Genomic DNA, 23,095 nt, shown 5'->3' with positions numbered 1-23,095 from the left:
ATCTCAACACAAAAACCAAAATAGATTTATTAAACTTTTTCTAAAGTTGGTTTCTTTTGATTTTGGTAATTCCAATAGATTAATGTTTCTATATTTGAATTAATTAAAGTATTCATATAATATTTTTTGACAACATATATATATTTGTGGACATCTGGATATTATATATTGGCCACACACATGCACAGACACAGACACACACACACACATGCACACACGCATCTATATATTGAGAGATATCATTTATCTGTACGACACTTCAACTCACATAAGGAATTTGCTTGGATTTCATATAGTATATATGCATATATACAGATATATACATACGTATATAGACACAGAACTTGTTGGAGAGCAACCCATAAGAGAACCAATGTAACATTTGCCAAACCCATTTCAACAATTCAAACATTTTGAAACAAATGCTACACGACGTTCTCTCTCCGGATGGAACTGATCAAACGAACGAACGAACGAACGATTGGAACAGAGATATTCCAAAAAATATCCAAACTTGAAACAGCTCACTGCACAATGATATGATATTGGGAGGCCGAAACAGGGCACAGTTCAGACACTTTATAAACACTCGATCCATAGTTATATATAATTATATATATAAAAGAATATGGAAGGAACCTCAATTTCTTGGGGCATCAACCAAAGGACAGAACTCCAATCAAATCACTTTATATATAGCAAGCCCATATTCATATATGTATATATCATGAATATTACCAGAATTTCAGATGGGGGCAAGCACTTTGTCTTTAGCACTATTTTTGTTCACAAAAACCAAAACTTCGCATCATAAACAACTCTCATTAACCAAATCATAATTGCTTAAAAATGATTCGAACTATTTAACACAAAAGAGTTAACACAAAAACTGATCAACATATTTGTTTTCTTTCTTTTGGATTTGATTTTGATTTTGGATTTTGCATTTAAACATTTTCTTGTTGATTTTTGCACTAATTGCACATTTAAAAATAAATTGGATACAGAGCAATTGTATTTTTTTTTTTTTTTTTTTTTTTTGTATGGAATGAGAAATCTTTACACTGTGAAAATAATTGAAATCAAATATACAATGGATAGTTATCAACAATTCAAAACTTTTTGCACAATTGTAATTAAAAAAAATAAATTTAGGTTGAACTTTCGTTTTGTTGTTTGATTGAACGGTTAAAAAACTTTTACACTCTCACTACACAAGGAATCAGAATCAGAATGTGTAAGGCATAACAACCATAAATAATATTATTTCTGTGATTGCTTGAGTGGGTCTGTAAAAAGAATAATAATAATATTTGGATTAATGCGTATTCATATACATGCAAGGTAAATATATATAGGACTATATATTATAATTGTGTGTGCATGTCTGCTTCATTTTCTTCTTCTCCTGCTTCCGCTTCTGCTGCTGATGTTGTCACTGGCTTCTGTTAGAGGTAACTCCAATTGTCTATTGATTAAATTATGCTTCTACCAATACACACACGAGCATACACTTGCATGTATGTGTATGTGCATACTTGTGTTTCTATATACTTTTTGTGTAAGTCTACGACATCTATGTTACGTGGCAACAAATCGCTTTGGGATTATGTGCCTGCCCAGCACTGCGAGCGATAGCCACCCGGTCGATGGGTTGCTTAGTTTGCCCACAGTTTGTCCATTGTTTAGGCGGTGCCGCCACGTACAACCACAATAACCAGATGATCCTCCTTGAGACCCTCCTCGGTGAGACTATGGCATGTACGCTTCAAGAGGTCCGTGGAGAAGTCACACGGTGGGAATGCATAGAGCACGCCCGTGGCCTCGGTCTCTTTGTTCAACAGCGATATAACTCCAGCCGCTTCCTTTTGCTTTAAGTAGGAGACGAGATTACGCAACGGACGAGTCTGCACGCTGGCATCGTCGCAATCTGTGTCCACAGTGGAACCAGCCAGACCCAAGAATATGGCATGCGACGACGAGGATGCAATGCGTTTCTGTACATCCTCCAGCTTAGGCGGATCCAGTCGCAACCTTTGTGTTATGCGCAAATTGTGCTTGCCCTCCTCATCACGCATCAACGATTCCACAATGTCTGTGTCGCCATCTGTCAGATGAAACTTGGCCGGGAATAAGGAACTCTTCAGTATGAGTGCGCCTGTCCAAATTGTGCTGCACTTGCGCGAAACATCGAGTACTGTGGCCGCCGAGCTGAGGGCATCGTTGCGCCGCGTCGAGGTGTCTGAATCAGAGCCGGGTGAGCGTTTCAATGGTGATCGCGAGCGCGATCGTTCCACTCCGGGCTCACGTGAACCGGAACGGGCCCGTTCATACGATTCTCCAGGCGGACGACGCCATTCATCATCAGCACCGCCTGGTGGCGGCACCGACGACACACCACCCATGACACTCGGATGAGGTGGTCTGTGCACATCATTGTGATAGTGATACATGCCGCGTCCACGTCCGCGATAGCCACTACCGCGTCCACGATAGCCGCCACGAGGTGGATATGGCGAATAGCCACCGCGTGGAGCATACACAGCTGCCTCCTCATAATAGGGATCGTACTCGGGTCTCCTATACTCGATGGCAGCCTCATCGTATGCCGGCTTCGAGGTCTTGAAGGGAGCTGCTGGCGTAGTACCAGGCAGCTCCGCAAAGTCAGTGCGCAGCCTTCGCTCGGGGCCGCCAAGGGGGAAGCCACGCATCTCCTTGACTGCCGCCGTGGCAGCCTCCACTGTCTCGTATTGTATGTAGGCATAGGGCTCACCCTTCTGGTATTCAATCTTCTTGATGGCACCAAAGCGATCAAACTCACGCTCCAGCTGTGTCACCGATGTCCAGGCGCCGAGACCGCCGATCCAGATTCGTGTGGCCGGCGTTACTTTGCCATAACCAATCTTGCATTGGAACTTGCCTATATACTGGCCAGATAGTTCGATTTTGGCACGATGAGCCATGTCAAGATTCTGATAGCGCACAAAAGCGAACGCGTTGCCGGTGCCAGGCGGCGGTCTCTTTATATCAATGTCATCCACTACGCCATATTTACCAAAAATACGACGAAGCTCGTCATCGGCAATGGTCACTTCTAGATTGCCAGCGAACAGTGTGCGTGTAGACAGTGGATCATCTTCTGGCTGCACATGATGCAAATAGTTGGGAAACTTATCCTTTTTGCTTTCCGGCTTCTCATACGGCACATGTGGCCGCGGGGCCATGGGACGCATCGGTGCATATTGATGAGGCGGTGGATGGCCGTGCATATGATGGGGATGGGCGTGAGGATGACCACGATGTATTGGTGGACCCCGTGGTGGATGTGGGTACTCATGGTGCATGGGTCGATATTCACGTGGGTGCACAGAATGCGGATGAATGGGTGGACCATAACGGTCATAGGGATCAATTGGAGGGCGACGATGATCCAATGGCACACCGGGTCCCATGGGCGAACGCGAGTAATGGTACCGTTCATAGTCCGGGGGCGACATCGAGTGCCGGGGCCTATAAATATAATATCCCAACGTAAATACAAGCCATAACCTTATAGTAATAGTCAACAGTTCACATACCTGTACTCCGGCCGTGTCGTCGACTTATAAACTGGCTCAACAATTGCCATTTTATCGTAAATGATCAGACGAGGCTTGTGATGCTTGGCTTCACGTGCATCCTCCGGCGTGCGAAAACACACGTAGGCAACACGTTCGTCCAGATCGTGCGCAAGTCGCACACTGAAATCCCCAAATTTCTTGTATTCGCGGTAGAGTGTCTCTTCGATGAACTCGTCAGGTGCTTTTGGAGGCAGAGCACTCACACACAGAACTTTGTAGCCAGCGGGACGCTCTGCAGCAGGCGGGCCACGCATATAAGGCTCTCGATGCGGAGACCCATAACGACCGCGCGGGCTTGGCGAACGGTCTAAGCGACGACGCATACGTTCCGGCGACATCCGTTCCGGCGAATCACCCGGCACACCTCCTCCATTATCGTAGCCACGGCCCATGCTGCGCGAATTTCTTACAAGGTTTCCTCTGCCTGGTGAGCGAGATGCGCTACGTTTCATATTGTGAATTTTGACAGTTATTCGATCAAGTTCAGCTCCTTCTCTATGAATACTCATGAGCAGGAGCGGAAGCTTTTTTTTATACCTTAGCCTTTTTCTTGTGACGAAGTCTGTGGAAAATATATAAATATATTTATGTTACAAAGCTTGTGCAGTTCATCACATACAATCGTTTGCAATTACACATTTTTATAATACGTACACACACATACATACAGTGAAAAAAATGCATGAAGATGAAAAAAAAATGGCGGCGCGACTTAAGCGTCGAGTATTGGGACAGGTAAAACAAAAAATAAAATCCACGAAAAATTTAACGCGTTTACATAACTATAACACAGCGTACTGTTACATTACTTACCACCAACTTTATGTACGATTTGTGATGTACTACACCTTTTTTCTTAATTATTTCTTTTATGCAGTGACATTAAAAATTCACACACTCCGCGGCTCGCAATTTATGTATTCGTCGAAAAAGTGTGGCGACAAGATGATGCAGCAAAAATATCGATACTGTCTATGTTTCGGCGAATAATCGATACCATGGCAAAATTAATTTGAAAATAGTTTTTTTTTAACTTACATTTTTACTTAATATATAAATATTAGATATCAAGTTACAAATTACAAGTCTTAATATAAAATTTTGTATAGTTGTGCTTGTAGCTTTGTTTGTGATCATATGTCGATACTATCACTAACCATAGTGATACTACTCACTTGGCTATTGTGAATTAAAATTCGATTAAACAATGCAATTCGTAGCAAAACAAATGCGTAAGAAGAAAAGCCGGCGAGGTTCTCAAAAAGATCATTGTAATAACCATGGCAAGGCCACATGTTGTCGTTTCTGGATAAGGCTTAGTCCAAACGGATTAAGCGACTTTAATTTTGTAACCGCGATTGTCTAAAATTGACAGCAGTTAACAGCCAAAGAGAAAGAGAAAGAAAGTTAAAATAGGTCGACTAATTTGCATATAACATGCATACATATGTATGTACATATGTATGTCGTTATTTTCTGAGTGCCAGCTGTGCAGGTATAAAAATCATTCCTCTCCGCATATTTATGGCGGTAGTTGAGTGCACTACCTGCGAATTCCGATGCTTAACAGCTGTTTTCCTGGACAAACACAGATTGTACATATGTAAGTAAATGCATGCTTGTATGTGTACATGCCTGTATGCAGATATCTATGGGAGTGTGAGTAGGCTAATCCGCTCGCTTTTTATAGCTCTTGCTCGCGTACTCGTAAATATATACTCAGTAGTTGACGATAACAAAATACATGTCTCTCTCAAATGGAAATATATAGAGTTTTGTAGTCGCTTAAATGCAGCTGCGCTCATGTTTCTTAGTCATTTAATGTTTAACAATGGCTGCGAAAGGAACAAATATTGAACGTGTCTCGGAGAATAGTTGTTGCGCTGGCAGCGGAGCAAAAGATCAGGCGCGCTATGATCACTACCGGATATATAATGTCCAGTTTGATAACGAGGACCAAATCAAATTGTTCCAGAAACTTGAAGAGCAGAGCGATAGCCTCACCTTCATTGGCCACGCACGTGAAATCGGGCAAAAGCTTTCAATATTGGTTGCAGCACATCGCGTTGCAGACTTTGCCGACTTGCTGGAGACTTACAAGCTACAACATCGAGTTCTGGTATGTATCAGAACATATTCAAAGTAATATTTTCATATAGTAATGTATTGTTTACTTTGCAGACATACAATTTCCAGGAGAAAATTGATCGTAATATGGGGGAAGTTGTTCCAGAGGATGTCGATGCCTCCAAATTGGACTGGCAGCACTTTTTCCACTTGAAAACCATCTACAGTTGGTTGGATCGGATGGCTGCAAAGTATCCGGGCCAATTGAATGTACTAAATATGGGCACCAGCACCCAGGGAAATGACATTAAGGGCGTTAAAGTGGGAAACAATCCGGCGAATAAGGCAATTTTCATTGAGAGCGGCATCCATGCACGCGAGTGGATCGCCCCTGCCGCAGCCACCTACATTATCAACGAGCTGTTGAGCTCGACAGATGAGCGCATTCAGAACTTGGCCAAGAACTACAATTGGTTCGTCTTTCCATGTGTCAATCCCGATGGCTACAAATATACATTTGAGCATGATCGCATGTGGCGTAAAAATCGCCAATTATTTGGCACGTGTCGAGGCGTTGACCTGAACCGCAACTATCCCGATCATTGGAACTCTACGGGCTCCAGCAGTGATCCCACTCGATATGATTTCGCTGGACCCAGCGCAGCAAGCGAAGTGGAGACGCAGCGTCTGATTGAGTTTATACGCAATAATGTTGAAAAGGAACAGATCAAGACGTACATTTCCCTACACTCTTACTCACAGATGCTCATGTTCCCATATGGCTACACCAAAGAGCATGTGTCCAACTACGACGATCTGCAGGAATTTGGAAAAAAGGCATCGGCCGCCATCAAGGCGGAGAGTGGACGAGACTACGTAAGCGGCAATCTGTATGAGACCATTTATCCATCAAGCGGTGGTAGTATGGATTGGGCTCATGCCGAAGCTGGCATACCAATCGCCTACACATTCGAGCTACGTGGCCCACCCGATAGCCAGGATCTATTCATTCTACCCGCTGTGGAAATACAGCCAACAGCCAGTGAAGCACTTACAGCGATTCGCACCATAGTGGAGGCTGCTGCTGAGAAAGGCTACTACAAGTGAATGATTTGCACATTATATTAATTACTATAATGTAGAAGAACTTGACGTATAACGATATAGAGTACTAAGAAAATGGTTTTACAAGCGATATAATCTAAAATAAATTCACATGTTTTACTGTTATGATAAGAAAAACTTGTTTGCATACTTATATATGTACATATAAATTCCAGTTATCTAAACGATATCGTCTTGCCGTTAAATGCATATACATATGTATAAATATATATATATATATATATATATGCATACATAAATACTTATATATTTAATAGGAGTAAATCGCAAAGTGATTTTTGTCATTGTCATTGACCTTCAGTGCGTAGAGTCCTTCGGTTATTGTTTTATACCTGCGATTTCAATTAAAAGCCAGTCAAAATAACAAATTTTCGACATCAGACTATTTTGTGTAACCGCTTTACTAGCTTTATCTTCTAAAAGTCCTTAGACCGCTACTTCTAACGCTCTATGTTATTACTCAATCTTCTATCTCTTTGGAAAGTTACAGAGTCCCCACATCTTTTCGTCCAAAATGGCCAACGCCCGAGCACAAGCCAACGGCATATGCGCAATGCGCATTGCCTCTTTTCCCGCGGGACAAGGTCATATCCTTTCTAAGGAAAAGAATCAATGGCAATTAACATACGTAGATTGTACAAAAATTATCGTGCATACATGTATGTTCATTTTTATAAACAACAAAAAATTTTTATATTTATTTAAATAGTCCGGGGTAAATACTGTCAGGAATAACCTTGCAAAATAAAGAAAATCTATATTGATAAGCATTTATCGTTATCGTATTTCGGGTATTTTGCATTGATAAATCGAAATACAATTTCGACTACAGTTTTGGTATTTTTCAATTGTATTCAGTGTATTTTTCACGTTGGCCGCTCGCGGTCACACTGTACACATCCCTATAGGTCTCGGCAGAAACATATAGATTTTTTTTATTAAACACTCACTAAATTAAACTATAAAAAGACGCCGAAGTAGTTACGTTTTTTATTGCTGTAACGTAGAATAAGACGCATCTCTTTGTTTGCAACGTGTACGCGTGTATGGTAAGCCCGAGCAAGCCAAAAGTGAAAGTCCCAGAAAAAGTACAAAAAGAGAGATAGTTTGACAGAGTGTGAAAGAAAGAGATAAAGATATATAGCGCGAGAGAGAGTGAGCGAGAACGGTGAAAAAGAGCCAGAGTCTGGGTGAGAGAAAAACGATTTTTTCAGAGAACAACGCGGATTTTCGTATTTGCTGTGGACGGGGAAACGTGTGTGTGAATTGAGCAGAACCTGGTGAGTACATTTTCTGCCTGCCTGCCTGTTTGCAATTGGTATTTTTGTATGTTGTTGTATTTGCATTTTCAATTGAAGCCGAAAATAATTTGAAAGCAGAAGCAAAACCGAAACGCAACGGCGCCAAGCTATAACAAAACGAAGCAAGCAAAAATAATAATAATATAAAAAAAAAAAAAAAACAAAAAACATCAGCCACAACAACAACGGCAACAACAATAATAATAACCATAGAAAATAACGAGAAAAGTCAGCGCGCTGCCGAAGACCGTCAAAATTCTCAGCCACAGCCAGCACACACCACCTTACAGCACCTGCACCCTATTAGCTGCCACCACGCTCCACCACAAACAACCAGCCATAATGTTCGTCAATTCGATGACGTTCCGTGGAAATCCGGCTAACTATCACCAGCAGCAGCCGGCGCTTAACCATCATACGCTGGCTGCCGCTGCTGCCCATCATCAGCAGCAGCTGCACCATCATGCTGCTGCAACTGGGCACCTGAGCCATGGCGTTGGCGGCGGCCATGCGGCTAGCAATCATTTGGCTGCTGCTGCTGTGCTGGGACGGCATGGACATAATTCCCTGAATGCCGGGCACACGTCCAGTTCGTCGCACTCAAGCGGTGCACTGGCTAGTGGCAGCAGCGGCAGCAGCAATAGCTCGCCGGATAGCGGAAAAATTTACATCAAGAATCTGGAGCGTTCGATTGACAACAAGGCGGTGTACGATACGTTTTCGGCTTTTGGCAACATTTTGAATTGTAATGTGGCGAAGGATGAGGATGGCAACTCGCGTGGATATGGCTTTGTGCACTTCGATTCGGAGGAAGCCGCCCGGGCGGCCATCGAGAAGGTCAATGGAATGCTATGCAATAATCAGAAGGTGCATGTGGTCAAGTTTATACCACGACGAGACCGCGAGCAGGAGAAGGCAACCCATTTCAAGAATCTGTACGTCAAGAATCTCAGCGAGGAGTTCACCGAGCAGCATTTGCGAGAAATGTTTGAGCCCTATGGCCGCATTACCAGTCACAAGGTGCGTCTATTCTAATGTTGTTTGTTCACTTCTCTTTTTTTGTGAATATATTTTAGGGCAGGCAGGCAGGCAGGCCAATGCCGGGGCGGTGGCGGGAGAAAGGGGGAGTATGAGTGAGAGCTGGAGCTGCAGATAAACCATGTGGCACACTTTGTCATCTCTTAAGAAACGCCACTCACAGCACTCTCTCTCACACTCACACTCTCACTCTCGCTCTTAGCCCGCGCTCCGGCCAACTGGTGCGCATGCCCGCCCTAAAGAATTAACTAACTGATTGTCGTCGTCCCGCTACAAAGGTTCGCTGCAACGGGGCAGCAGTAGCAGCCGCAGCAACCGATTGTTGTCATTGTAATTGCTATTATTAATTCGAAATTCATTTACAGTTGATGCTGGATGAGGAGGGACGTTCACGCCGTTTTGGATTCGTGGCATTCGAGAGTCCACAATCGGCGCTGGCCGCCGTCATTGGGCTGCACGGCAAGCAGCTGGGCGACAACAAATTCTTATATGTGGCACGAGCACTCAGCAAAGCTGAGCGACAGCAGGAGATCAACCGCAAGCTGGAGGAGCGCAAACGTCAGAAGGCCGGACAGATATTTTATTACTAAAAATTGTTAACGGAATGGACGGAGCTAAACGCTGTTGCGTTCGATGCGAGAATAAGAAGAAGATTATATAGAATCCCCCTCCAACCCCTCACACGTAACAAACAATATACACACAACATACCAATATCTAATATATATGTATAGGTATAAAGACATGTATACATATATATTATAGATATTTATGATTAGATTCTGCATTAAGCAAAAACTTAAAAACAAAATGCAATACACAGCAAGCACAGAAGAGACAACACACACACACACACATATTTAGGTGTAGGCAACACACACACTTGAGAGTGATGCTAATGCAGAATCATCCAAATCCAAATGCAAATGGAAAAATAAGGAATTCACATACATAGATTTTCAAATATTAGAATCTAATATGAAATCTACTGCAACAAAATGAAAAAAAAGAGAAAGAAAAACAAATAATAATTCGCTAGATTTTCTTTAACTTTCTTTCGATTAGATGTTTGTCTCTTGTTGAATTTAAAGAGCAGAAGCCCCTAAAATACACAAAACGTAAATTTAAACAAAGATAAGCAGCTTCTAGCTTCACGAACAGAATGCGTACGCAAATGTCTAAATATATTAAAATTACTTATTAAATAATAATACAAAAAAAAAAAAAAAAAAAAAAAAAGAAAAGCATAAACACACGCAATTAGCAAGTGAATTCTAGGCAAGCGTCGAACAAATATATAGCTACCATGTCCCGAAGAGTCATGGACAAATATTGAATATTTACACACATACCTATATATATTAAAACAAACTACACGATTGCTGTAAAATTCTATAAACAATTAAAGCACCCACTTTACGTATATAAAGGAAAAAAAAAAAAATAAAAAAAAAAAAAAAAAAATATTTCACGCTGTAGTTTAAAAGCGTTTATAATACTCACACATACACACACATCCTAACTAATGCTAATTAAAAAAAAAAAAGAATAAATAAAAAAAAGAAGAGATTTGAGGATACCTTAAAGAAAAAATATGGGAGCACGAGGGAAACTCTTGTGTGCAATTGCAATTTACAATGGAAAAAGAGTATTAAATTAAATTTGTAACAATTACAGAACATTTTTGTAATTTATTGTAAATTGTTTCAAAGTAGCTAACAACATATTGAACACCAGGCAGCAACAAAAACTGTAAACGATATAATTTCAAAAATCGAAATAAATAATTGTACGTGTGACAGACACACACACACAAACAAACACGCAAATGCTTACAACTTAAAAAAAAAAAAACATATTCCCTCACATATTTAAAAAATAAAGAAAATAAAAAGCGTGTATTGTTTACATTTTCAAATTAACCGGGAAAAGAGCAAAATGGCAATGGCAAATAATACATAAATATATATTTTAAGATTATTGAGCTTAATTTTTAAACATGTTTCAAAAAGAAGGAAAAAGTCAAAAACAAAAGCAAAAATCCCCATAAAATAACTAAACACACAAACAATTTGTATAGTTAAAAAAGAATGGAAACATGAACAGGCAACAGCAAAAACAAAACAAAACAAAAACAATTGAAATATATAGTAATTAAATGAAATGCGAAACCTTAAGAATTGCATAAATACACACTCACATTTACAATAATTTATTATGTAACAATTAATTTTAAATTTCCGTTTCGAGTTTAAAAGAGAGAAAGGAAAAATGAAAATGATTACAGCGTTGCTAACAATTTTTGTCAGCTAAGTAGAGCTAAAAATATAAAAAGAAAATTTATAATTTACAGGAAATTGATAGTATTAGTATACACACACATACACACGCAATATGAATTTAGAGAAGAGTAAACAAAAACAAAAGCAAAAAAAAAAAAATATTAATGCAAAATGTACAAAAAACAAAAACAAAAAATGAATATGAAACTTTTCGTTTGCAAAGCAAATGCGACATATGTGTATTTTTATCATTAATTGTAATAAAACCAAAACTTAATTGCTTTTGCAGAATTTAACTTAAAAAGAAAATCAAGAATAAGATGATGAAAACAAAAGGCCCCAAAAGAAAATCAATGATGAATAGTATGAGGAAAAAAAAAAACAAAAACAAAATGAAAACCTTGAAATATATAACCTTTTATAGTACTAAATTTTTAGCCAGTACGAATTAAAAACAAAAAGAAAAGAATAGAAAACAAAATGCAAGTTTACAAGGCAAAACTCAAACAAAAAGAAAAACAAAAGAAAAAACCCTTTAAACAAATGAAACTGAATTCAAAATTTATAATAAATACTCGATTTTGCACATTTTTGCTAAATGAGAAATTAATTACATAAATAAAAATTATGTACTATTTTTTTTTTAATTATATATAATTTTTTTTAGACCCAAGCTACACACACACACCTTATACACACACATATATATATAAAACAGGCATATATATATATATATATATATATATATATATATATATATATATATATATATATATATATATATATATATATATATGAATGTAATTCCATTAAAAAAAGAAAAACTCCTAATTATAAACATATAGAAAAGAAAAGGAAAAATACCTACTTATTAACACCCAAGACGATATATAAAAATTCATGATGATGCAGAATCATCTAAGAAAACAAGTAAATTGCAGTAAAAATATGAGAAATTTGAATAAAAATGCTTTTGCAAAAAGTGTTTAAAATTGAGCAAATTTGTTGTATTCAATTTAAATTAATAACAAATAGCAAATACTTAAACAGTTAACATAAATTTAAAAAGAAACGCCGCAAGACGACAAAGAACACACACAAGCACACGCACAACATGAATTAAGATCGTTGGATATATCAATTATTCGTCATCAATTATCTCTATATCGCTATTGGGGGATTTCAATTCTTCGATTTCGTCCTGCAAGTCCTCGATTTGCTCCTCATATTTGCGCTTGATGGAAGCAATCTATGTGATTTAAATATACAATGTGAATCAATAAGAATCAATATGAGCTGCATAAATGGTGGGACAAACCTTCGCCTCGAATTCCCGATTAAGCATAGCGATCTTCCTCTCCTGCCGCTCCTCGCACTGTTTCAGATTCGTTTGTATACTCGCCTCGAATGTGTCGGTTAGCTCCTTGCGCAGCTTTTCCTCCTGCAGCTGAAGCTTTAGCACAATGTCATAGTTCAGCCGTTCGACCTCAGCACGCAGACTGTCAAGTAATATATTATTATTAGTAATAATATCAGTTAACATCCATCTACTTTACCTAATGTTCTGAGCTTCCAGTTCTTCGATATATTCCCTGTCGCGCGAGTCTCCAGTCGAGCTGTACTCAGCGAAAAGCGAGTAGCGCGTGTTGTGCTGCTTCACCAACTGTTGTTTAAATAATATATTCTTGGCGATTGAGGCAAAGCTGAGGACATTGAGATTCTCTTCGTAATATTTATCGAGCGGCGTTACTGTGACAATCATGGCCAAGCGCTCCTTACCCAGCAGAGCGGCCTGCAGCAGCATCGTCAATTTCGAATCCCGATATGGAATGACATCCGCATTGGCCTTCTTCTTTGTTGAGCTGGCCGCGTCCAGGCAACGACCCAACACCATAAGCGACGTGTTGATGCTTTGTGCCTCTTTTAAACGGGATCCGATCGTGCCCGTTTTGTCCACACGCTCTGACCCGGCAAGATCGCAGAATTTGTATGAGTTTTGTGTGGTCATGCCATTCCGATGGTATTTCAGTACATCCACCGTGAAGACGCAATGCGAACGACTCGAGTTGGCATTAACTGCCGTAGAGGCGTACGTCAGACGTTGCTGTCCCAACCGTAGCAGCTTCAGAGCTTCCTCGCTGCTTCTCACAAATATACTAGTCAAACCCTTGATGAAGACCTGGCCCTTGTTGCAAACGATCTTTAGATTTTTCCGCCGAGCCTCCATATTTTGCTGACGTGGGGGTAAGGTCAACAGATCGTAGACGAGCTCATTGTATATTTCGACAAATGACACCCAAATCATGACGGACACTTCTTCGGCTGGCTTCTCTTCGAATTCATGATCGCCATGGATTACTTGCTTTAGGCGCTGGTGTTGAGCCTGCATATCCGGGCACAGCGCCAACAACTGTCGACGTATTTGCATTTCCTTCATAGTAACATCGTCTTCCAGGATTACCATGCGCGCATTAACAAGCTTCAGCTTGGCTGCCGTATACACCTGCTTATTGTACAGGGTAAAGATGTGTTCCAGGGCGCGTGGTATAATGCCGGCCCTAACACTGTCACCTGGTGTAGCCAATCAAACTAAACGTGAATGCGGATTCTTACTGATAAGAGGGCTGATTACATACCAAGCAACGTATAGGTTTTACCCGATCCAGATGTACCATAAGCCATGATAGTAACGCACTCCTCGTCTATAATGCGTGGACCCACGCATTTGTCGTATATATCCCGCTGTCCAACTTGGCTATCGAATATGTTGGTGAAGCTGTAGTGCTTCTCCATGCGGTTCACATTGTTGCTGCTGTTCTCGTTGGTGGCGGCGCTAGTGATCAACACATTGCCACACTCGGATATAATATACAATTTGGATGGAGATTCCACAGGTCGCAGGCGCAGAAATACCTGTGGGCCTGTCTCCATTTCGCTATCTATTGAGCTGCCACCCTCATCTCCGGTTTTCGTGTACTCCGATTCCGTGTCTGAGCAATCGGAGGAGCTGTCGCTGGTTTCAAGGAGCACCTCGTCGAAGAGTCGCAGTTGTTTGTTGGGGCGAGGACGAAAACGGCGATCGATGCTGGGATCACGGGGCATTAAAAAGGAGCGCATTTCGCGCTTGCTAACCTCTTCCCTCTCCATTGGTTTGCGCACTGGTATCCTTTAATGTTTTTAATTTAATGTGTTCGTCACTTTTGGCGGTTTGACTTAAAGACGCTTGTTCACGAGTTGCCAACTGATTTAAACCTTATGCTTACTTTGCCAACTATTTCGAAGCTAGAGCTGGCGAGCAGAAAGTATCGAGTAATTTTTCTATCGGTCGAAAGCAATACTATCAATAAATCGAGTGATTTACGAACACCGCCAATATATCGAGTGAGTTCACAAAGGTGGCAGCTCTAATAACACGAGTGTCCAAAACATAAACATTATAAAGGCGGGATCTCTTGTTTATATAAATAAGTAGAATGAGTAAAAAGACAACACGTTCCGCAAAACCCAAGGTTGACCCAGATGCGGCGCCACAGCAGCAAAAAGCGTGTGCTATCAAGAAAGTCTTCTACATATCCGAAAAGTTACTTAACACCGATGACGATCAGCGAATGTGTTTGGAGCGATTCTATCATCCAGGCAAGGGGCAACCGGCTTTGTTTATAACGTTGCAAGAACGGCATATAATGGAGGTGCTAGAGTATGCAGAGCCACGACGCAGTTGGCTACTAAATAGTGAAGTCTGCTCCAATGGACGCATGTATATGACGACGCCAATAGACCCAACGTTTCTTGCACTGCATCATCTCCGCAAGCACTGCGCCCAGCGTGCAATGTCTTTGGATAGCATTAGCGTAGACGAGGCGGACACCAGCACAAACCGTCTGTTAACCAAATTCATAAACGCTGACAGTCTGAAGTGCGTGGCCGATGTGAAGACATCTGGAGAGCTTGTCTTCTATAAATATAACAAAGATCGAACGTTAGCGTGGCTTGCTGTGAAGACACGACAAGTTGTATCTGTGCTCAAGGCAAAGCAAGTCCATTGCGGCTTGGGTGCCAAGTCGCAGAACTTTGTGCGCAGCGAAAAGATTGTGGATGACAATGATGTCAAGGAAGTGGACTACTTACGCATGGCTTGCGACTATGTGGGTCGCTATTTGGATGCGGACTTGCATGCCGAACTAACGCGTTATCTGGACATACCAAGCGAGATTCAGGCTCTGGTCGAGGAAAATGCCACGGCAAAGAAGCGAAAATCTCAGCAAAGCCAAGTTAGTGCGAATAGTAAGAAAATAAAGCTCGCCAATGGCGAAGATGCTGCAACTCAATTAAGGAATAGCAGTTTGCTAGACAGCGATGATAATAAGGAGAGCATCATTTCGCCGCCAAGCACACTTGCACCGCTTAAGGAGCGCACCATGACGGCTAAGGAAAAGGTTCTGGCCAAGAGCGCCAAGGGCAGCAAAAGCATTGCATCCTTCTTCAAAGTCAAATAGTTTTAGGTACTTCAATTAAGAATAATGTTACTTCAATTCGATTGTTCAATATACTCCATCAATTTTAATTTATGTAAGCAAGCGGCATTTTTGAAGTTCACTGACTTCTGTCTACAGTTTTGTCACATATCTTGTCAATTGGCTTGTTTAATGTATAGTTAACATGTCTGGCGCGGCACTACCAACAAATTGGATAAACAAGACGGCAAAGCTGTCACCCGCCACAAATTAATTACGATTGTTTGCATAGCTCTGAATATCATTTATGAGCTTTTTTTATCAGACGGGGCCTCTACGAGAAAGTAACTGGAAATCTGACACCTTTAAATTGGATGCAGAATATTCAATATTAAAATGTTCCTTTTGTATACTTTTTGCTAGACACTTCAAGGAGCATGAACTTTGCCGACTTTTCTTTAACATGAAATTCGATTAATAGGCGTTAAAAATGCAGCCCTGCATTCCAAAAGAAGGGCATCCTAAGTTGCTCTGCCCGTTAAGCGTTGCCACATCCTTATATAAAATTCACTGAAAAGGCTCTAGTGTAGCCCTGCTTGATAAAAACTTCAAAAGCGTTTTCATAACTGCGAGCCGTATCATAATAGTGGGCCACTTCTATTGTTTTCATAAATTTATCATTGATTTATAGACAGCCTCTTGTATCAAAAGTTATCCTGAATATATACATATGAAATATTATGAATTACCCGTGATTTCTAAGTAATCAGCTTGTAATGTGTTGTCCTGTCACAATTTGAAATTCAGTTAGGCAGAAGCCTACCAGCAGAGCTTTTATTAAACGTCAACTGTCGAGTTTTGACATTTTGCAAATTCGTTTCATTGAAGATTTAATTAGCAAAAGCGCAATGTCGATTCCAGATGATATTTTGAAAGCTGAAATGGTTTATGCAGATCCTTCAGAATTGCCAAGCACTTTGTTTGCCGGTGTTGACCCAGCGGACAGCAGTGTGGAGCAGCTCTTCAAGATGCCGCTGCCATTTAAGGAGCCCAGCACCGAGGAGAAGACTGTAATCAACAATAAAATCGAGGTTGTGTCGCCGGGGTATGATCTGAAGTACACCCTCGAGGGACATACGCGTCAGACTACAGCGGTTCGCTTCTCTCCTGGTGGTGAGTGGTTAAGCAGTGCATCGACTAATGGCGTACTCAATATGTGGGACGTGGACACGGCTAAGCTGCACAATACGATGACAGGTCATTCACTGGGCATTAACGATGTGGCCTGGTCGCCGGATGGCAAATTCATAGTCAGCTGCAGCGACGACAAGACCATCAAGATGTGGGATCCCCTCACTGGCCAGTGCCAAAAGTCATTCATAGGTCACAATAGATATGTGTTCTCATGCAGCGTCCATCCGCAGTCGAATCTGATAGCCTCGACCAGCTTCGACTGCTCCGTACGGCTGTGGGACGTGCGCAACGGCAAGGCACTGAATATGATCCTCGCCCACATGGATCCCATTTCGTCTGTAGACTTTAATCGTGACGGGTCGCTCTTTGTGACCGGCAGCTTCGATGGGCTTGTTCGAATTTGGGACACCATCAGTTGCCAAGTGCTCAAGACGCTCATCGACGAAGACAATTCCCCGGTGGGCTATGTGAAGTTTGCCCCGAATGGCAGATATATACTCGCCGCCTATCTGAACAGTCAGATAAAGCTGTGGAATTTTCAGAAGCCGAAATGCTTGCGCGTCTACAAGGGTCACATGAATCTCAAGTACTGCATCTCCGTAAACTTTTCCGTTACGGCTGGCATGTGGATCGTATCGGGCAGCGAAGATGCTTCACTGTATATCTGGAGTCTGCAGAACAAGGAGCTTGCCCAGAAGCTGCCCGCGCACACAAATGAGGTCATTAGCACCGACTGCCATCCCAAATTGAATCTGATAGCAACGGGCGCTCTACAAAACTCGGACAATCTCAAGATCTGGCAGAGCAGCGAGACTGTAATCGAATTAAATAAATAAAGTAATTTGTATTTAATTAGAACTTAATTACCATTTGCCTTTAAGCCAACTTTGTATTGAAATTCTTGTTATCAGCCGGCTCGTATCGCTATGAAGCGATAAGATGATAATCGAAATCGCAAATCATATAATACTTATGAGTGTGCATATGTGTGTGTGTGTGTGTGAGCGTGCGAGTATGCATATGTGTGTATGTGTTTGCACACAGTCTGGGCTCAGTCGAGCCCGCGAGCAAGCGATTAGCGCGTCATTCAAGTCCGGAGCGTCGCACTGAGTGAACGTTCGCTTCGCTATTGTAACTTAACGCGGAAATAAGCACCGAACCTGATACTGAACCAGAGAAATAAAATATCAATATATATAAGTAGACGTGAATAATCTTGTAAAAATCGTTGAGCTTGCAACGACGTTATGAGAGCCGACGATAATGAAGGTAATTTTATTGCATTTGAAATGCGGGCAACAGGTGAGCGGGGAAAATTAAAAATTCCCCGCTTCATCTTATTATTGTTTATGGCTATTTCACGGCTGGTTAGAAAGCGTGCGGCAATCAATTGAATATCTTTCAGCTAAATTGAACAACAAAAGACAGATCTCTCAATGGATCGATGCGACAATAATGTGTGAAATTTCAATTTAAATATCAAGATCTTAAGTTTGAGTTATAAAATTGAGCTTTCCTTCATCTTAAAAAAATCAATAGGAAATCTAATACAAATATTTTTGTACTTAAGTTAATATATGTAGATCATTTCAGTAGCTCATATCTGACTAACGGTTCTTAAATGCAATCGAAGTGGGTGCTATATGCTTTATAGTGCATTATACCAGCTGCAATTCAAGTTCAATTGAGCTTTATCTCGAAGTCTATGTAAATTAAATTCCCCAAAAGGCATATAAAAATATATATATAATAGTAAAAATTGTACTATAAATAGCTGTTCAAACACTTTCTAATTCGAGCTTGAAAGATTTCTGTTTATTCACTGAGAGATAAGTATATACGTGACTTATTCACAAAAAAAAAAAAAATAATAATAATAATAAAACAGCCGCATTTATTTAAAAAATAAAAACAAGCTTATCTCTGTTTTAGTCGCGGCCTCCAGTAAATGTTGTCCAAATCAGTTGCTACCAGGTCAGATTTTCGAATCGTTTGAATTTATGACTTAATAGAGGGGTCCGGATCGTAAACATGTTATAGACTTTAATGGATTTGTGACTTGCAGAGAATCTATACCATGAGCAGTTGCCGAATGTGGGCACGCTTATCGGAGAAAGTGGACGCAAGTTATGCCGACCCTCGACAATTGCCAGAAAATTTCCAATAATCAGATGGCTGCCTCGTTATCGGTCGGCATATCTGGTGCAGGATTTCATAGCCGGCTTTACGGTCGGACTTACGACAATACCTCAAGCCATTGCCTATGGCGTAGTGGCGGGCCTGGAGCCCCAATACGGCCTCTACTCGGCCTTTATGGGCTGCTTTACGTATATTGTTTTTGGTTCCTGCAAGGATGTGACCATTGGTAAGTCGTCAATAGATATCCATAATCAGATTGTAATCTCCGCTAACTAACACACTTTGATAGCCACAACTGCTATTATGGCTCTGATGGTCAATCAGTATGCCACGATTAGTCCGGATTATGCGGTGCTCGTTTGCTTCTTGGCGGGCTCGATTATTCTAGTGTTGGGACTGCTAAATATGGGCGTGCTCGTGCGCTTCATATCGATTCCAGTTATAACTGGATTTACGATGGCCGCAGCCACAACCATTGGCAGTGCTCAGATCAACAATCTCGTTGGCCTCAAGGGTAAGCATTAAATTTCCCAATTTCTTATCGTCTAATCAGCTGAGAACTTTCCGATTTGTTGATTATTATGATGATTATGAATTCAACTGTAGGGAATTGTGTAGTCCTTAAGACTTTTTCATGTAGAATATGCATATGATAATTGCAATATCAATTAGCTGAGTTGCAGCCGAAGATAGAGATAAGAAACGGAGACCAGGAAGTACGTCGGGTACTTTTACAGCCTGAACTTATCTTCTCAAATTCAAATATCAACAATTCATTCAAAGGTGCAAATATTCCGAGTGAAGAGCAGAATTATAAGCAATTTATATAATATTTAACACTAGTTTAGTTAGTCAGCATAGAAACTCTAGCATTTCTATTCGGTATATCGAATATAGGAATGATATCGAAAGTCTTGAATCTCTTATTTGACAGGTCCTTCGAATGATTTGTTGCCCTCGTGGAAACATTTCTTCACGCATCTGCCCTCGATCAGGGTCTGGGATGCCCTATTGGGCGTTGTGACTCTGATCTTTTTGTTGCTCATGAAGGTAATTGTAATCACTAATCTTTAATCTCTGTATAATAATCTATCTTGCTTTCATATAATCTTGCTCTTTTGCAGCAATTGACCAAGATCAAGTGGGGTAACAGGCTGGTCTGGAAATATCTCTCCCTGTCGCGCAATGCATTTGCTGTCATCTTTGGCACATTCCTGGCCTACATACTCAGTCGAGATGGCAATCAGCCATTCCGGGTGACAGGCAATATAACAGCGGGAGTTCCACCATTCCGATTGCCTCCGTTTAGCACAACTGTCGATGGAGAGTACGTCTCCTTCGCAGATATGATAAGCACTGTGGGCGCATCTTTGGCATCCATTCCAATGATAGCCATACTCGAGATTGTGGCTATATCCAAGGCGTTCTGTATGTACCTACCAAAGTGTTCCACTCTGCCTGATTATAATTTTGCTATAATTACCTAGCCAAGGGCAAAATCGTGGATGCCTCGCAGGAGATGATTGCGCTGGGCATGTGCAATATCATGGGCAGCTTTGTGCTTTCCATGCCGGTGACCGGCTCCTTTACCCGCACAGCCGTCAACAATGCCAGCGGGGTGAGAACTCCCCTAGGAGGTGCTGTAACGGGTACCCTTGTGCTATTGGCGCTCGCCTTTCTCACACAAACCTTTTACTATATACCCAAGACGACGCTAGCAGCGCTCATTATAGCGGCAATGATATCCCTAGTGGAACTGGAGAGGATTTCAGATATGTGGAGATCTAAAAGTGAGTGGAGGACCACACCTATTTCCAACACATTTTATATGTATATATCTTTTCTGTAGAACGCGATCTCTTTCCCTTTGTGGTGACAATCGTGACATGCCTCTTTTGGAGCCTGGAATATGGCATCGTCTGTGGCATCATAGCCAATCTCGTCTATATACTCTATAGCAGCGCTCGACCACAAGTGCACATAACGCTTGAGAAGGTAAGCAGATATCCTATATCATATTTTCTTTATTAAATATGTTAACCTTCCCCTTATAGATCAATGGCCACGAAGTTGCCCTGGTCGATGTCAAGCAGAAACTGGACTATGCCTCTGCCGAGTACCTGAAGGAGAAAGTTGTGGCTTATCTTAACCAGCAGAATTGTAAAGTTCATTTGGCGGTGATCAAGGGTCAGGAAATTAATTCAATTGATTACACAGTGGCTATGGTAAGTTTAGTACATTAAATAGTATTTTATATTAACTATATTAAATTTTAAATATCATTATAATTGCTTATGCAGAATATAATATCACTGTACGGCGATCTTAAGGCACTTGATTGTGAAATGATCTGCTGGAACTGGAATATTGGCTCTGCTGGCGTCGTATGTCGTCTCAAGACTGAAATGCGTTCCATATTTAAGTTTAACTACGAGCTGGAAGAGCTGATCGCCTCCCACTTCGACACATCGAATACAGCGTCGACTGTCACCATTGAAACCGCCCAGGGCCAAGTTAATGCGGCATAGAAGAGGCCTTGGTCATTCCATTCAGTATCACAGTATTTTATATTTATGTATATATGTACATATATTATTCGAGAAACGTGTACTTAGATAAGCTATAAAAAGCCTTTGAGTAAAAAACTATACTACTTGTAAATACAAAATTACTTCTTAGGGAATGGGCATAGAAGGATGCTAATCTTGGAGTACGATAATTAAATACAACTGCTTACGCTTTGACCCATAATTCAAATGTCCATCCTAAGGATTCTAGAACCAGCCTAAAAGTACGGCGACAGCGTGTCTGCAGCATTCTCGTCTCATATTGTATTACGAGACGTTGGGAGAATGCTTCGAGGAACCTCACCCATTATGTCATAATAGTTGCATAACAAAATTAATTGAACTGTTAACCGCAGACATTCGGGCAGACAGTCTATGGGTACTCCGATCTCCTTTCTCCGAACAATTGAGCCGAGTGCAATATAATTTATTGCTTTCCCTCGGCACTTGAATGGGTCTGTCTACGCGTCTGACATAGAGCGAAAGAGCGTGAGTGAGAGAGAGAGAGAGAGAGAGAGGGATGGAGACAGAAGAGGCTTCAACCTTTCACCAGTTGGGCAGCTAGTTTCTAGGAAGAGTTTAGTTGGATTTTAATTACGGCCTATGGGGGTATCAAATGCATAGTAGTATATATATTGACTGTAATTTAGTGGTATGCTTTATATGTAGTGGATCCTTAGATTCCTAATAAATTTGTTGAGTTCTTCTTCGATTGGAGCCAGCATTCATCTGGACTGGAGGTCACCTTAGAAGGTTAACCACACTTCGTCTGCCATCTGCTCACACTCCATGTGATGCTCCACAGCCTGACATCCGCCCAATACCTAATCTACACTTCCGCTATGGATCCTGTCGCAATATGTCTGCTTTCTTGGACTACCATAGTAAAAATGTCTTCGGAGTGCCATGCGGTGGTTGGACTTGTGAAAGTCGATATATAAGAGAGAATATTCATATTTATATATGTATGATATTTTCTGACTCAAAAAATATGGAAAGATCTGTAAAGAAAAACTTCCTTTTTTTTTGACGATTATAAGATGTCTTAAATTATTATGCAAATCATCAATTTTAATTATTGCTTCTTTAAATCTATTCAAAGATGTATTAAAATCGAAATAAACAATTTAATAATTTAAATAAAATGTTGCATAAATGCAGAGATATTTTGAAGTGGATCAACTTGATATTAATTTCACGTTATGTCAGTGGCGCGTGGGCTGTCAGGGTCATTCGTATCCAGATCAAACTCCAGAGTGGATTAGGCAACGCTATCAAATTTAGTACCAGGTGGTTCCAGCTGCTGCA

At 40.9% G+C, this 23,095-nt stretch overlaps 7 protein-coding genes across 8 annotated transcripts; 5 read left to right on the top strand and 2 right to left on the bottom strand.

Moving 5' to 3' along the window:
• Nucleotides 1-1,042: 1,042 nt before the first annotated feature.
• On the bottom strand, nucleotides 1,043-4,564 carry LOC6579486 (RNA-binding protein spenito). Its single transcript, XM_002005345.4, has 3 exons — nucleotides 4,434-4,564; nucleotides 3,579-4,182; nucleotides 1,043-3,510 (listed from the first exon to the last, which is right to left on the bottom strand). Exons 2-3 carry the CDS (start codon nucleotides 4,127-4,129, stop codon nucleotides 1,686-1,688), a joined length of 2,376 nt encoding a protein of 791 aa, XP_002005381.1. The 5' UTR covers nucleotides 4,130-4,182; nucleotides 4,434-4,564; the 3' UTR covers nucleotides 1,043-1,685.
• Nucleotides 4,565-4,848: 284 nt separating this feature from the next.
• On the top strand, nucleotides 4,849-6,929 carry LOC6579485 (zinc carboxypeptidase). The gene is made up of 3 exons (XM_015163702.3): nucleotides 4,849-5,223; nucleotides 5,311-5,739; nucleotides 5,802-6,929. Exons 2-3 carry the CDS (start codon nucleotides 5,452-5,454, stop codon nucleotides 6,792-6,794), a joined length of 1,281 nt encoding a protein of 426 aa, XP_015019188.2. The 5' UTR covers nucleotides 4,849-5,223; nucleotides 5,311-5,451; the 3' UTR covers nucleotides 6,795-6,929.
• Nucleotides 6,930-7,687: 758 nt separating this feature from the next.
• Nucleotides 7,688-9,913, top strand: LOC6579484 (polyadenylate-binding protein). The gene is made up of 3 exons (XM_002005343.4): nucleotides 7,688-8,092; nucleotides 8,171-9,133; nucleotides 9,517-9,913. The coding sequence occupies exons 2-3, from the start codon at nucleotides 8,456-8,458 to the stop codon at nucleotides 9,739-9,741; spliced, it is 903 nt and encodes a 300-aa protein (XP_002005379.1). The 5' UTR covers nucleotides 7,688-8,092; nucleotides 8,171-8,455; the 3' UTR covers nucleotides 9,742-9,913.
• A 2,562-nt stretch (nucleotides 9,914-12,475) lies between these two features.
• Nucleotides 12,476-14,697, bottom strand: LOC6579483 (kinesin-like protein subito). Its single transcript, XM_002005342.4, has 4 exons — nucleotides 14,070-14,697; nucleotides 12,990-14,004; nucleotides 12,752-12,932; nucleotides 12,476-12,682 (listed from the first exon to the last, which is right to left on the bottom strand). Exons 1-4 carry the CDS (start codon nucleotides 14,578-14,580, stop codon nucleotides 12,575-12,577), a joined length of 1,815 nt encoding a protein of 604 aa, XP_002005378.1. The 5' UTR covers nucleotides 14,581-14,697; the 3' UTR covers nucleotides 12,476-12,574.
• Nucleotides 14,698-14,796: 99 nt separating this feature from the next.
• LOC6579482 (ribonuclease H2 subunit B) lies at nucleotides 14,797-16,006 on the top strand. Its single transcript, XM_002005341.4, has one exon. The coding sequence runs from the start codon at nucleotides 14,907-14,909 to the stop codon at nucleotides 15,927-15,929; it is 1,023 nt and encodes a 340-aa protein (XP_002005377.1). The 5' UTR covers nucleotides 14,797-14,906; the 3' UTR covers nucleotides 15,930-16,006.
• Nucleotides 16,007-16,103: 97 nt separating this feature from the next.
• Nucleotides 16,104-17,944, top strand: LOC6579481 (WD repeat-containing protein 5). Its single transcript, XM_002005340.4, has one exon. The coding sequence runs from the start codon at nucleotides 16,796-16,798 to the stop codon at nucleotides 17,915-17,917; it is 1,122 nt and encodes a 373-aa protein (XP_002005376.1). The 5' UTR covers nucleotides 16,104-16,795; the 3' UTR covers nucleotides 17,918-17,944.
• Nucleotides 17,945-18,157: 213 nt separating this feature from the next.
• On the top strand, nucleotides 18,158-21,866 carry LOC6579480 (sodium-independent sulfate anion transporter). Of its 2 annotated transcripts, XM_032729871.2 has the most exons (10): nucleotides 18,158-18,350; nucleotides 19,014-19,055; nucleotides 19,147-19,446; nucleotides 19,510-19,734; nucleotides 20,155-20,270; nucleotides 20,345-20,648; nucleotides 20,708-21,010; nucleotides 21,070-21,215; nucleotides 21,275-21,445; nucleotides 21,521-21,866. In XM_032729871.2, the coding sequence occupies exons 1-10, from the start codon at nucleotides 18,329-18,331 to the stop codon at nucleotides 21,746-21,748; spliced, it is 1,857 nt and encodes a 618-aa protein (XP_032585762.1). In that variant the 5' UTR covers nucleotides 18,158-18,328; the 3' UTR covers nucleotides 21,749-21,866. The 2 variants fall into 2 exon arrangements, with proteins under 2 accessions (XP_032585762.1, XP_002005375.1); XM_002005339.4 differs by lacking the exon at nucleotides 19,014-19,055 and having other exon boundaries at nucleotides 18,159-18,350; nucleotides 21,521-21,865.
• Nucleotides 21,867-23,095: the final 1,229 nt, after the last annotated feature.

The sequence above is a fragment of the Drosophila mojavensis genome, unplaced genomic scaffold (assembly GCF_018153725.1).
Source record: "Drosophila mojavensis isolate 15081-1352.22 unplaced genomic scaffold, ASM1815372v1 contig_80, whole genome shotgun sequence".
Lineage (NCBI taxonomy): Eukaryota > Metazoa > Arthropoda > Insecta > Diptera > Drosophilidae > Drosophila > Drosophila mojavensis.
Note: the sequence above shows the minus strand (reverse complement) of the source record. Positions and strands in the feature narration are given on the sequence as shown.

Bases quoted from the DNA above. Each gene is read 5' to 3' on its own strand.
- LOC6579481 (XM_002005340.4), top strand. From the start codon at position 16,796: ATGTCGATTCCAGATGATATTTTGAAAGCTGAAATGGTTTATGCAGAT.
- LOC6579482 (XM_002005341.4), top strand. From the start codon at position 14,907: ATGAGTAAAAAGACAACACGTTCCGCAAAACCCAAGGTTGACCCAGAT.
- LOC6579483 (XM_002005342.4), bottom strand. From the start codon at position 14,580: ATGGAGAGGGAAGAGGTTAGCAAGCGCGAAATGCGCTCCTTTTTAATG. The intron at 14,005-14,069 runs GTATGTAATCAG...TGGCTACACCAG, and splicing joins TAAAACCTATACGTTGCTTG to GTGACAGTGTTAGGGCCGGC. The intron at 12,933-12,989 runs GTAAAGTAGATG...ATTACTTGACAG, and splicing joins CTGGAAGCTCAGAACATTAG to TCTGCGTGCTGAGGTCGAAC.
- LOC6579485 (XM_015163702.3), top strand. From the start codon at position 5,452: ATGGCTGCGAAAGGAACAAATATTGAACGTGTCTCGGAGAATAGTTGT. The intron at 5,740-5,801 runs GTATGTATCAGA...TTTACTTTGCAG, and splicing joins AGCTACAACATCGAGTTCTG to ACATACAATTTCCAGGAGAA.
- LOC6579486 (XM_002005345.4), bottom strand. From the start codon at position 4,129: ATGAGTATTCATAGAGAAGGAGCTGAACTTGATCGAATAACTGTCAAA. The intron at 3,511-3,578 runs GTATGTGAACTG...TTATATTTATAG, and splicing joins ACGACACGGCCGGAGTACAG to GCCCCGGCACTCGATGTCGC.
- LOC6579480 (XM_032729871.2), top strand. From the start codon at position 18,329: ATGAGAGCCGACGATAATGAAG. The intron at 20,649-20,707 runs GTATGTACCTAC...ATAATTACCTAG, and splicing joins GGCTATATCCAAGGCGTTCT to CCAAGGGCAAAATCGTGGAT. The intron at 21,216-21,274 runs GTAAGCAGATAT...TTCCCCTTATAG, and splicing joins TGCACATAACGCTTGAGAAG to ATCAATGGCCACGAAGTTGC.
- LOC6579484 (XM_002005343.4), top strand. From the start codon at position 8,456: ATGTTCGTCAATTCGATGACGTTCCGTGGAAATCCGGCTAACTATCAC. The intron at 9,134-9,516 runs GTGCGTCTATTC...ATTCATTTACAG, and splicing joins GCCGCATTACCAGTCACAAG to TTGATGCTGGATGAGGAGGG.